The sequence below is a fragment of the Lethenteron reissneri genome, chromosome 70, assembly GCF_015708825.2.
Source record: "Lethenteron reissneri isolate LAM-NWPU_2019-01 chromosome 70, ASM1570882v1, whole genome shotgun sequence".
NCBI lineage: Eukaryota > Metazoa > Chordata > Hyperoartia > Petromyzontiformes > Petromyzontidae > Lethenteron > Lethenteron reissneri.
The window spans coordinates 1530260-1544130 of record NC_083848.1 but is presented as its reverse complement, the minus strand read 5'-3'; the positions used below and the strand labels follow the sequence as shown (position 1 = coordinate 1544130).

The 13871-nt window shown below is 46.9% G+C and overlaps 1 protein-coding gene across 1 annotated transcript; it reads left to right on the top strand.

Annotated features, from left to right (window-relative positions):
• The first annotated feature begins 3721 nt into the window (after positions 1-3721).
• On the top strand, positions 3722-13594 carry LOC133360981 (olfactory receptor 2A14-like). Its single transcript, XM_061579865.1, has 2 exons — positions 3722-3730; positions 12692-13594. Exons 1-2 carry the CDS (start codon positions 3722-3724, stop codon positions 13592-13594), a joined length of 912 nt encoding a protein of 303 aa, XP_061435849.1.
• Positions 13595-13871: the final 277 nt, after the last annotated feature.

Genomic DNA, 13871 nt, shown 5'->3' with positions numbered 1-13871 from the left:
CAACCCGATAGCCTAAGGGAGGTACAGCCTTCCTGCTAGCCTGTCCTACACACCCCTGGTTACACTACACACAGGTCCTTTGCTACGGCCGCTAAGGGAGGCTAGACCGACCCGACCCAGCCAGGATACGGGTCCCACAACCGGTCGGCTACAACCCGGCTCTGACAAGAGCCTCGGTTGCGGGTCCCAGGGTGCTAGTCCAGTCTTCAGGTCTTCGGACGGCTTCAGGCTCGAGTTGGCGAACTCTCCCGGACCCGTTCAGAGGGCCGGCTTTTATCCCCAGGTCGGGGGCTTACCCCTCCCCTAATCACACCCCCTTCAGAACCTTCCAGAAACGACTGGAAGGTTCTGGAAAGGTCTTAAAGGGTGTAAAATTGGCGGTGGCTCCTATCCCCCCAGCCCCCAGCCCCCAGCCCATGGGGGTTTGGGCTGTCAACCTCCGGTCACGGGCCACGGGGGGGGGGGGGGGGGGGGGTTATCTTCGGTCATCCCCTACACACCTCGTTCTCTCTCTCGGCTGCCCCCTGTTGGCCCGTGAGCGTGGTGGCAGGTAAGGCGACATACAGCGCCTTGGTATGGCGCAACATCTGTACGACTTTAACGCGAGAGTCTATGGGAGACTTTAACATTGGAGTCTATGGGAGACTTTAACGTTGGAATCTATGGGAGACTTTAACATTGGAGTCTATGGGAGACTGTAACGTTGGAGTCTATGGGAGACTTTAACATTGTTGTCTATGGGATACTTTAACGTTGGAGTCTATAGGAGACTTTAACGTTGGAGTCTATGGGAGACTTTAACGTTGTAGTCCATGGGAGACTTTAACATTGGAGTCCATGGGAGACTTTAACATTGGAGTCCATGGGAGACTTTAACATTGGAGTCTATGGAAGACTTTAACATTGGAGTCTATGGGAGACTTTAACGTTAGAGTCTGTAGGAGATTTTAACATTGGAGTCTATGGAAGATTTTAACATTGGAATCTATGGAAGATTTTAACATTGGAGTCTATGGGAGACTTTAACATTGGAGTCTATGGGAAACTTTAACATTGGAGTCTATGGGAAACTTTAACATTGGAGTCTATGGAAGACTTTAACATTGGAGTCTATGGGAGACTTTAACATTGGAGTCTATGGGAGACTTTAACATTGGAGTCTATGGAAGACTTTAACATTGGAGTCTATGGGAGACTTTAACGTTGGAGTCTATGGGAGACTTTAATGTTGGAGTCTATGGGAGACTTTAACATTGGAGTCTATGGGAGACTTTAACATTGGAGTCTATGGGAGACTTTAACATTGGAGTCGATGGGAGACTTTAACGTACCTGTCAACCCCTTATCAGTGCCCTACCTTATTAAAGACTAATTCAGACCGCAGAAATTCATTATGGGGCCTTCCATAAATGACGTCACGCGATTTTGGCAGATCTTTGACCCCCCCTCCCCCCTTAGTCACACGACGTCACAACATGTCAGACCCCCCTCAAATATCACGTCACAAAGCTCTGCCCCCCCCCCCCCAAAAAAAATATAAAACATGCTTCAAATCGCTTTAAACTATTGTAGTGCGTATTTAATGTGGCGCTGCACTCTGATGTTGTAGGAGAAAACATTTATTAAAAAGTCTATTTAATTAAGTAGAACGAGTTGTTTATATTAATTTAAAGTTGCGCATTTTTACGTGACGTCACATTTCTCAACCCCCCCCCCCCTCGTCACACATCGTCACAAATGTCTGACCCCCCCCCCAGGTGCGTGACGTCATTTATGGACGGCCCCTTATTATGGGGCGAAACGTCACAGAGGCTCGAATCGTCAAACGCACTTGTGGGTTTTTAACTCTCCCGACACACAGCGACGGGTTAGGGGCCGTCCATAAATGACGTCACGCACCTATGGGGGGGGGGGGTCAGACATTTGTGACGATGTGTGACGAGGGGGGGGGTTAAAAAATGTGACGTTACATAAAAATGCGCAACTTTAAATAAATATAGAAAACACGTTCTACTTAATGAAGTAGACTTTTTTAAAAACGTTTTCTCCTACAACATCAGAGTACAGCGCCAAATTAAATACGCACTTCAATGACAATAGTTTAAAGCGATTTGAAGCATGTTTTTTTTTTGGGGGGTGGGGGGCAGAGTTTTGTAACGTCATATTTGAGGGGGGGGTCTGACTTTTTGTGACGTCGCGTGACGAAGGGGGGGGGGGTCAACATCGTCCAAAATCGCGTGACGTTATTTATGTACGGCCCCTTATCGCTGCTGAACTGGTAACCAAATTGGCCGCGTGAGACAACCCCCTTCCTGATTGTCTGTGTCGGGCGGTGAACGGGCTTAACGACACATCATTCATATTCACACGATCTACACCGCCCCCCCCCCCCGCTTTATTTGACCTTAAGAAATCCGATGATCCGTGAAGCATTTCACCGTGGGGAGACAGAGAGACACGCGCATTCCAAATATACAGCAGGCGTCCAGGTTGGGATGGAACCCACGACCTCCTGTATACCAGGCGAGATAGTTAACATCTCCTAGCCACCATGATGATGATGATCAGAGACACGCAAACTTCAAATATCCAGCAGCTGGCATCGTCAGGGTCGGGATCGAATCCACGACCTCCTGACTACCAGGCGAGGTAGTCAACATCTCCTAGCCACCGTGATAATGATGAGAGAGAGAGAGAGACACACAGACTGGAAATATACAGCAGCAGGCATCGTCAAGGTCGGGATCGAACCCACGACCTCCTGCGTACCAGGCGAGGTAGTCAACATGTTCGAGCCACCATGATGATGATGAGAGAGAGAGAGAGAGAAAAGCAAATTCCACATATACAGCAGGCATCGTCAGGGTCGGGATCGAACCCACGACCTCCTGCATACCAGGCGAGGTAGTTAACATCTCCTAGCCACCGTGATAATGATGAGAGAGAGAGACACGCAGACGGGAAATATACTGCAGCAGACATCGTCAAGGTCGGGATCGAACCCACGACCTCCTGCTTACCAGGCGAGGTAGTTAACATCTCCTAGCCACCGTGATGATGAGAGAGAGAGAAACGCAAACTCCAAATATGCAGCAGCAGGCATCGTCAGGGTCGGGATCGAACCCACGACCTCCTGCACACCAGACGAGCTAGTCAACATCTTCTAGCCACCGTGATGATGATGATCAGAGACACGCAATCTCCGAATATACAGCAGCAGGCATCGTCAGGGTCGGGATCGAACCCACGACCTCCTGCAAACCAGGCGAAGTAGTTAACATTTCCCGGCCATCCCAGGGTATCCCCTTGTGAACGCGTTCGCTCCAGAAAGGAAGGTGGCTCGCAGTTGAAACTTTACTCTAATTAACACGATCCTAAGGGCTCGGCTATTTATAAAGGCGCTCGACCGGGACGCGATAAAAAAACCCCCTCGGGTTGACGAATTCGCCCCTGTACCTTGACTGCAAGTTACCCCTTGCGACCAAAGAGACACACACCACCCCCCCACACACACACCCACACACGCACACAGCAACCCACACACATACCAACAATCACACCCACCCACCGCTATGCAGTATATAAATATGGGTGTGTGTGTGTGGTGTGTACTGAGAGATGCATCCGCAAGGTCCTGCTGGTTGTCTGTCCAAAGTAGATTTTATGTTTTATTTTGTGTGTATCTACTATAGCAGTCGGTGGTTCTTGCTGGATGTCCCCAATGGTGAAGGTGAGCGTATTGTCTTGATAGACACGCACTATCACCACGACCACCACCACTCCTTCCCTACCTTATCGATCTTACAAGAACACCAACTAAAAATATCCCCCGTGTAGCTGTAACAAGCTGTTCGTGCCAAGCGCTGCTAGCGAGTAGGCACCAATAAAGGCAGGCATGGCACACTAGGCGGTGGGTGGCCATCACCACGCCCGGCCACCTTTGTCTCCCCAGTGGCTTAGAGACTCAACGCTGCCCGTAGACTCAACACTGTCAGTAGACTCAGCACAGCCCATAGACTCAACACTGTCAGTAGACTCAACACTGCCCATAGACGCAACACTGCCCATTGACTCAGCACTAACCATAGACTCAACACTGCCCGTAGACTCAACACTGCCCATAGACTCAACACTGTCAGTAGACTCAACACTGCCCATAGACTCAACACTGTCAGTAGACTCAACACTGCCCATAGACGCAACACTGCCCATTGACTCAGCACTAAACATAGACGCAACACTGCCCATAAACTCAACACTGCCCATAGACTCAACACTGCCCGTAGACTCAATACTGCCCATAGACGCAACACTGCCCATAGACTCAGCACTAACCATAGACTCAACACTGCCCATAGACTCAACACTGCCCATAGACGCAACACTGCCCATAGACTCAGCACTAACCATAGACTCAACACTGCCCGTAGACTCAACACTGCCCATAGACGCAACACTGCCCATAGACTCAGCACTAACCATAGACTCAACACTGCCCATAGACTCAACACTGTCAGTAGACTCAACACTGCCCATAGACTCAACACTGTCAGTAGACTCAACACTGCCCATTGACTCAGCACTACCCATAGACTCAACACTGCCCGTAGACTCAATACTGCCTGTAGAAACAACAAAGCCTGTAGACCCAAACTGCGCATAGACTCAACACTGCCCATAGACTCAACACTGCCCATGTACTCAACACTGCCCATAGACTCAACACTGCCCATGTACTCAACACTGCCCATAGACTCAACACTGCCCATATACTCAACACTGCCCATGTACTCAACACTGCCCATAGACTCAACACTGCCCATAGACTCAACACTGCCCATGTACTCAACACTGCCCATAGACTCAACACTGCCCATGTACTCAACACTGCCCGAAGAGTCAACACTGCCCATGTACTCAGCACTGCCCTTAGACTCAACACTGCAAATAGACTCAACACTGCCCATAGACTCAACACTGCCTATGTACTCAACACTGCCTGTAGATTCAACACTGCCCATGTAAAAACACTGCCGGTCGACTCAACACTCCCGTAGACTGAACACCGCCCATAGACTCAACACGGTCCGTATTTTCAACACTGCCCATAGCCTCATCACTGCCCATAGACTCAACACTGACTATGTACTCAACAATGCTAAGAGACTCAACACTGTCCATGTACTCAACACTGCTCGGAGACTCAATACTGCCCATAGAATCAACACTGCCCATAGACTCAACACTGCACCATAGACTCAATCCTGCCCATAGACTCAACACTGCTCGTAGACTCAGCACTGCCAATAGACTCAATACTACCGATAGACTCAACACTGCTCATAGAGTCAACACTGCACCATAGACTCAATCCTGCCCATAGACGCAACACTGCTCGTAGACTCAACACTGCTCGTAGACTCAACACTACCCATAGACTCAATACTACCGATAGACTCAACACTGCCCATAGACTCAACACTTCCGGTAGACTTAACAGTGCCCATGTAAAAAACAATGCGAAGAGACTCAACACGGTCCGTAGACTCAACACTGTCCGTAGATTTAACACTGTTAATAGACTCAACTCTGCCCATAAAACCAACACGGCGCCATCGACTCAACACTGTCCATAGACTTAACACCGCCCATAGACTCAGCACTGCCCATAGACTCAGCAATGCCCAGAGACTCAACACTGCTAATAGACTCAACACTACCCATAGACTCAACACTGCCCATAGACTCAGCACCGCCGTTAGACTCAACACTGTCCATAGACTCAACACTGGAAATAGACTCAACACCGCTAATAGACTCAACACTGTCCGTTCACTCAACACTGTCTATAGACTCAACGCTGTTAATAGACTCAACAACGCCCATACAACCAACATTGCCCATAGACTCAGCACTGCCCGTAGATTCAGCACTGCCCATAGACTCAACACTACCCATAAACTCAACACTGCCCATAGACTCAGCACCGCCGTTAGAATCAACACCGTCCATAGACTCAACACTACCCATAGACTCAATACTGCCCATAGTCTCAGCACCGCCGTTAGACTCAAACACAGTCCGTAGACTCAACACTGTCCATAGACTCAACACCGCCCATACAACCAACACTACCCATAAACTCAACACCATCCATAGACTCAACACCGCTAATAGACTCACCACTACCCGTAAACTCAACACTGTCCATAGACTCAATACTACCGAAAGACTCAATACGGCTAATAGACTGAACACTGCCCGTAGACTCAGCACTGCCCATAGACTCAATACTGCCCGTTGATTCAGCACTGCCCTTAGACTCAACACTGCCCGTAGACTCAACACTGCCCGTAGACTCAACACTGCTGATAGATGGAATTCCTTTCTAGCTCAGACCCCGCCTGCTCGCCCTTCGCCAAATATATAACATTTTGTTGTAACAGCTCTCTCGCTCTGTTTCTTCCTGGTTCAGCAGAGACACTGCCAGCTTATTTTTTTCCGCCTAAGGACGACAGCTTGTGTTGCAATCGAAACGTCGTGAAATATTATTTTATTTTTCTACCTACGTGACTTTACCGAAAGAACCAAAGAGTATAGATTCCTGCAGTCACGAAAGCTTCAAATTAAGACTGTTAATAGCCTCAACACTGCTCTTAGACTCAACACTAACCGTAGACTCAGCTCTACCGATAGACTCAACACTGCCCATAGACTCAGCACTGCCCTTAGACTCAACACTGCAAATAGACTCAACACTGCCCATAGACTCAACACTGCCTATGTACTCAACACTGCCTGTAGACTCAACACTGCCCATGTAAAAACACTGCCGGTCGACTCAACACTCCCGTAGACTGAACACCGTCCATAGACTCAACACTGCCCATAGACTCAGCACTGCCCGTAGAATCAGCACTGCCCATAGGCTCAACACTACCCATAGACTCAACGCTGCCCATAGACTCAGCACTGCCCTTAGACTCAACACTCCTTGTAGACTCAACACTGCCTATGTAAAAAACACTGCCGGTAGACTCAACACTGCCCATTTACTCAACTCTGCCCATAGAACCGACACTGCGCCATGGACTCAACACTGCCCGTAGACTCAACACCGTCCATGGACTCAACACTGCTAATAGACTCAACATCACCCATAGACTCAGCACTGCCGTTAGACTCAAAACTCTCCGTAGACTCAACACTGGCCATAGACTCAACACCGCTAATAGACTCAACACTGTCCATTTACTTAACACTGCCCATACAACCAACACTGCGCCATCGACTCAACGCTCCCCGTAAACTCAGCACTCCCCATATACTTAGCACTACACCATAGACTCAACACTGCAAATATACTCAACACTACCCATAGACTTAATACTGCCTGTAGACTCAACACTGCACCAAAAGACTCAATATTGCTAATAGACTCAACACTGCCAGTAGACTCAACAATGTCCATAGACTCAATACTGTTAATAGACTCAACATTGCCCATAGACTCAGCACTGAACCATAGACTCAGCACTGCTAATACACTTAACACTGCACCATAGACTCAACACTACCCATAGACTCACAACTCCTAATCGACTCAACACTACCCATAGACTCAACACTGAACCCCTGCTGAGTCTATGGGCAGTGTTGAGTCTACTGGCAGTGTTGAGTCTCGGGGTCGTGTTAAGTCTACGGGCAATGTTTAGAATACTGACCTTTTGCTATTAATCCCCACGTGGCTATGATGATGATACCAGCCACTGCGATGAGGATCTATTGACACTTGTGGCCAGGATCGCCTCTGAATAAAAGGACTTTACCTGGCATATTACACATGACGGAAGCCTGTAAAGGCGAAACCTTTATATGCGGATCGTACCACGATGGGTTTATTCAGTGCTCAAAGGCTTCGCCGAGTTACACGTATGCTCGGGGAGAGTCTGCGTCTCTTGTCTCAGAGTTGGTTCAGCATTTCATTGAGTTTGGCTCGTTGTTGAACGATAATCCGTCTGAAAATATAAGAATAGGTGTTTACCCTTTCTGGCAATAAAACAAGAGGTTTACACCATTGGTACCTCATTTGCCAGTAAAAAATATGATAATTGTTTTTTTACCCTTTTATCTGGCAACAAAACTGACACCTTTTTTTACGAGGAGTCATGTTTGCATAGACCACAATACCAGCAGTCATAATGCAAAAAAAAACACAACTCTGATAATGTATGCACTGTCCTTGAAGTTGATTGGTCCACACCCGAGACAGCTTTCCTTAGAGCCTAGTCTCACATGGGTTGGTGTCATCTGGTCCAACCCATGTGAGACTAGGCTCTAAGGAAAGCTGTCTCGGGTGTGGACCAATCAACTTCAAGGACAGTACATACATTATCAGAGTTATGTTTTTTTTTGCATTATGACTGCAGGTATTGTGGTCTATGCAAACATGACTCCTCGTAAAAAGGTGTCAGTTTTGTTGCCAGATAAATGGGTAAAAACCCAATTATCAAAACAAGAGGTGTTAAGATGTTGATTTGAAGCTTTCGTGACTGCAGGAATCCATACTCTTTGGTTCTTTCGGTAAAGTCACGTAGGTAGAAAAATGATAGATCACGACATTTCGATCGCAACACAAGCAATCGCCATCAGGTGAGACAACCACAGCAAGAAAAACTGCTGAAGCAGGCGTCAGGGTCAGGATCGATCCCACCACCTCCTGTATACCAGGCGAGGAAGTTAACATCTCCTAGCCACCGTGATGATGATGAGAGAGATACAAGGTGAGACAGCCACAGCAAGAAAAACTGCTGAAGCCTACTTCAGCAGTTTTTCTTGCTGTGGTTGTCCCACATGATGACGATTGTGTTGCGATCGATACGTCGTGATCTATTATTTTTTTACCCACGTGACTTTACTGAAAAAAACCAAAGAGTATAGGTGTTAAGATGTTCTTACACCAAATGGAAACCCTTTGCAAAGGAATTCATTCTGCATTAACCACACGCTGTGCTTGTGGTGAACATGCAAACAAACATGTTCTGATAATCGATGGCATTGTCTGTGAAACCGTTCGCCTTTTGGCGTCCTCTGGTCTAGCATCAATTGAGACGAGGCTCAAAAGAAAGCCATATCTGGTGTGGCCCAATCAGTTTCAAGGACAATGCATATATTATCAGAGTGTATTTTTCGATTTAAAGCTTTCGTGACTGCAGGGATTCATCTTCTTGGTTCTTTCGGTAAAGTCACGTAGAAGGGAAGTAATAAAATAATAAAAATAAAACAAAATAAAACAATTCTCACGACGTTTCGGCCACAACGCAAGCAGCCGTCCTCAGGCGAAGAATGAAACACCACCAAGCTTGGAGCGTATATTTAAGCTGGGTTAGAGGGGGGGAGGTGGGAAGAAGAGCGCCTAAACAAAATATTTTTGACCACAAGCATTGTGGTTAATGCACACATGATTTTATAGGTCTCATTTAATATATATATACACTACTATTAACGACAATCTAGGTTTTGAGTTTCCTTGGCTGGCTTCTGGCTGGGCTCTGCTTTAACACCGCAGCAATAACTCTGTTTTAACAAGAATTGTTACAGACAGAGACACCGCAGACGTGGGAGTAACGATGACCTTGGGCATGGCTCATTTTGAAATCTCTCCAACCTTTCAATACGTACTCCTATCAGTCTATTTCTTTGGCCAGAATGTTCTTTACATGTAAAAATAAATCTCACTCAACATATCACATTGCCATTTTGTTAGTACATAAAACAGGCAGATTATTATTAGTGCTTCGAGCACAGGATGATCGAGAAGAGAGCAGATTTAAATTGGAGTTTCATTATTACATTAAAGAGGCACATTAGTTCTAGTGCTTCGAGTACAAGAGGATGAAGAGGAGAGGATAACTTTTTTGGTATTTTATTATCACACGAAAAATGAACATTATGTGTAGTGCTTCGAGTACAGGAGGATCGAGAGGAGAGCAGATTTATAATTGCATTTTTTGGTTCATTAATTTCTCCGTCCGCATGAGTAGTGGCGGTCCAGACCTCCCTTTCCCTGGCTACACGAGGAGAGAGAGACGCAAACTCCACATATACAGCAGGCATCAGGGTCAGGATCGATCCCACGACCTCCTGTATACCAGACGAGGAAGTTAACATCTCCTAGCCACCGTGATGATAATGACAGAGACACACGCAAACTCCAAATATACAGCAGGTATCAGGTCGGGATCGATCCCACGACCTCCTGTATACCAGGCGAGGAAGTTACCGTGGTGATGATAAGATAGACACATGCTAACTTCAAATATACAGCAGGCGTCAGGGTCGGGATTGAACCCAGGACCTCCTATATATCAGGCGAGGGAGTTACCATCTCCTAGCCACCGTGATGATGATGACAGAGACACACGCAAACTCCAAATATACAGCAAGTATCAGGTCGGGATCGATTCCACGACCTCCTGTATACCAGGTGAGGTTGTTAACATATCACCACGGGGAGAGAGAGAAACACGCACACTCCAATTATACAACAGGCATCAGGGTCAGGATCGATCCCACGACCTCCTGCATACTATGCGAGGTAGCTAACATCTACTAGCCACCCTCTCGCCACCGTGCTATAGATATTTAAACTTTAGCCTGGTTTCGATTTAAAGCTTTCGTGACTGCAGGGATTCATCTTCTTGGTTCTTTTGGTAAAGTCACGTAGAAGGGAAGTAATAAAATAATAAAAATAAAACATAATAAAATTATTCTCACGACGTTTCGGCCACAACGCAAGCAGCCGTCCTCAGGTGAAAACCAGGTCCGTCGAGGCGACAGACTCTGTCGCAGACTCAGAGTCTGCGACAGAGTCGAAACGTCGTGAGAATAATTTTATTATGTTTCATTTTTATTATTTTATTACTTCCCTTCTACGTGACTTTACCGAAAGAACCAAGAAGATGAGTTATAGTAATAGATTTTTTCCCTTTCAACTGGTACAAAAACTGACACCTTTATACAAGGCATCATGTTTGCAATAACCACAACACAAGCATTCAAAATGCAAACAAAAAGAAACAACTCTGATGATGATAATGATATGCACTGTCCTTGAAGTTGATTGGTCCACACCCGAGACAGCTTTTTTAGAGCCTAGTCTCCATTGGTGTTGGACCAGATGACGCCAAAAGGCGTACAACTCAAAGACAGCGCACTATCAGAGTATTGAGAGCTCGGGGTAAGCATTTACACTATGAGACCTCCTTTACCAGTGGCAAAATATAGTAACAGGTTTTTACCCTTTCAACTGGTACAAAAACTGGCACCTTTATAAAAGGCATCATGTTTGCAATAACCACAACACAAGCAGTCAAAATGCAAACAAAAAGCAACAACTCTGATGATGATAATGATATGCACTGTCCTTGAATTTGAATGGTCCACACCCGAGACAGCTTTTCTTAGAACCAATGGAGACTAGGCTCTAAGAAAAGCTGTCTCGGGTGTGGACCAATCAACTTCAAGGACAGTGCATATCATCATCAAAGTTGTTTCTTTTTGTTTGCATTTTGACTGCTTGTGTTGTGGTTATTGCAAACATGATGCCTTACATAAAGGTGTCAGTTTTTGTACCAGTTGAAAGGGTAAAAACCTATTACTATATTTTGCCACTGGTAAAGGAGGTCTCATAGTGTTGTTAGAGTTGTTATTGTTGTTAAAGTTATTGTTAAAATTTCTGTTGTTATTTTTGTCATTGTAATACTTGCTTTTATTGTTCTAATCATGCTTGTTTTTATTGTTATAATTTTTATTGCCAATGTTATGGTTGTTAAAGTTGTTATTGTTATAGTAAGTCTTATTATTGCTATAGTTGTTATTCTTGATTTGAAGCTTTCGTGACTGCAGGAATCCATACTCTTTGGTTCTTTCGGTAAAGTCACGTAGGTAGAAAATAAAATAAATCACGACGTTTCGGGCGCAACACAAGCATCCGTCATCAGGTGGGAAAGCATAGTCTGCTGCTAAGGCAGACTGTTTTTAAAGGTTTTATTTATTTTATTTTCTACCTACGTGACTTCACAGAAAGAACCATTTTATATGTCTTACTGTTATTGTTACAGTTATTGTTATAGTTATTATTTTGATGGTTGTTATTGTTATGTTGCTATTGTTATAGTTGGTATAGCTGTTATTGTTTTTTTTCTATAGTTGTTCGTGTTATAGTTCTTATTGTTACGGTTAGTATCGTTGTTAATGTTACATTTGTTATTGTTATAGTTGTTATGGTTTTTATTGTTACATGTTATTGTTTTTTTATTGTTATATTTGTTATTGTTATAACTTTTTTGTTATACTCGTCATTGTTGTTGGTATTATTGCTATTGTTGTTTTTGATCTTGTTGCTATTGCTGTTATAGTTGTTAGTGTTGCTGTTATAGTTGTAATTGTTATTGTTGTCATTGTTATTCTAGTTGTTTCTGCTATTGCAATTTCCTCCCCGGGCTTCTGATGCCCATGTACACTAGTGCCGACGATGCTGAAGAAGATAACAGTGAAGATGACGACGACAACAACGACAGTGACAACAACAACAATAATAACAGCGGCTTCCAACACATCCCACTCGCCCCAAATCACTCCACCCACTCGACCCTTTGTCCTGATCCTGGTCGACGTCGCCCTCCGCGAGCCCGCGGCATCCAGACACGTCACAGTCGCCCTATTCGTCACGTCGTACGCCCTCACCCTCCTCTGCAACTCGCTCCTCTGCCTGGCCATCCTGCTCGAGCGGACCCTCCACAAGCCCATGTTCCTCTTCATGGCCTTCCTCTGCGCCACCGACGTCCTGGAGGTGACCAGCAAAGACCCGCGCATCGTCCTCGACCTCGTGACGAACCCTTCCTACTTCCCGATGCCCTCCTGCATCGCGCAGATGTTCTTCACGCACGTGTTCGCCAGCATCCAGTGCTTCCACATGGCCGTCATGTCGGTGGACCGTTACCTGGCCATCTGCCACCCACTGCGCTATGCCACGCTCATGCCCAACGGCAGGGCGGCGGCACTCTGCCTGATCGAGTCGGCGTTGGCCACCGCCTCCTCGCTGGGCATGGTGCTGCTCGTCTCCTCGCTCGAGTTCTGCGGGCCCCTCGTGATGGCCAATTCGCCCTACTGCGACTTCCTGGTCGTCAGCAACTGGGCGTGCGGCGGCACCGCGTTGCCCAACGTCGCCTACGGCTTCTTGACGGCCGCCATCACCCTCGTGCTGCCCGTGTGTGTGATCGCCGTCACCTACGGCCTCATCGTGGCCGAGTGCCGCAAGGGGGATGGCCGCGGGCGGAGCCGACGCAAGGCCGCGTACACGTGCGCGACCCACTTCATCATCTTCACCGTCTTCTTCGTGTTCATCCTGTGCACGTTCGGCAGCAGCATGGCGGCAGGCAGCTCGATGCCGAGGGAGCTCCTCTTCTTCGTGCGGACGCTGCACTTCGTGGTGCCCCCCGTGATGAATCCCATCGTGTATGGCCTGCGTACCGCCGAGGTCAGGGTCTGCCTCCTGAGGTGGTTCCGCAGGAACCGCGTGCGCTCGCGGTGACGACGCGGGTGAGGATGGTGACGTTGAGGTGGGGAGGTGGGGTTGGTGAGGATGGTGAGATTGATGAGATGAGATAGGTGAGGTTGGTGATGTTGGGGTGGAGAGATGGGGTTGGTGAGGTTGGTGATGTTGGGGTGGAGAGGTGGGGTTGGTGAGGTTGGTGAGATTGATGAGATGGGATAGGTGAGGTTGGTGATGTTGAGGTGGAGAGATGGGGTTGGTGAGGATGGTAAGATTGATGAGATGGGATAGGTGAGGTTGGTGATGTTGAGGTGGA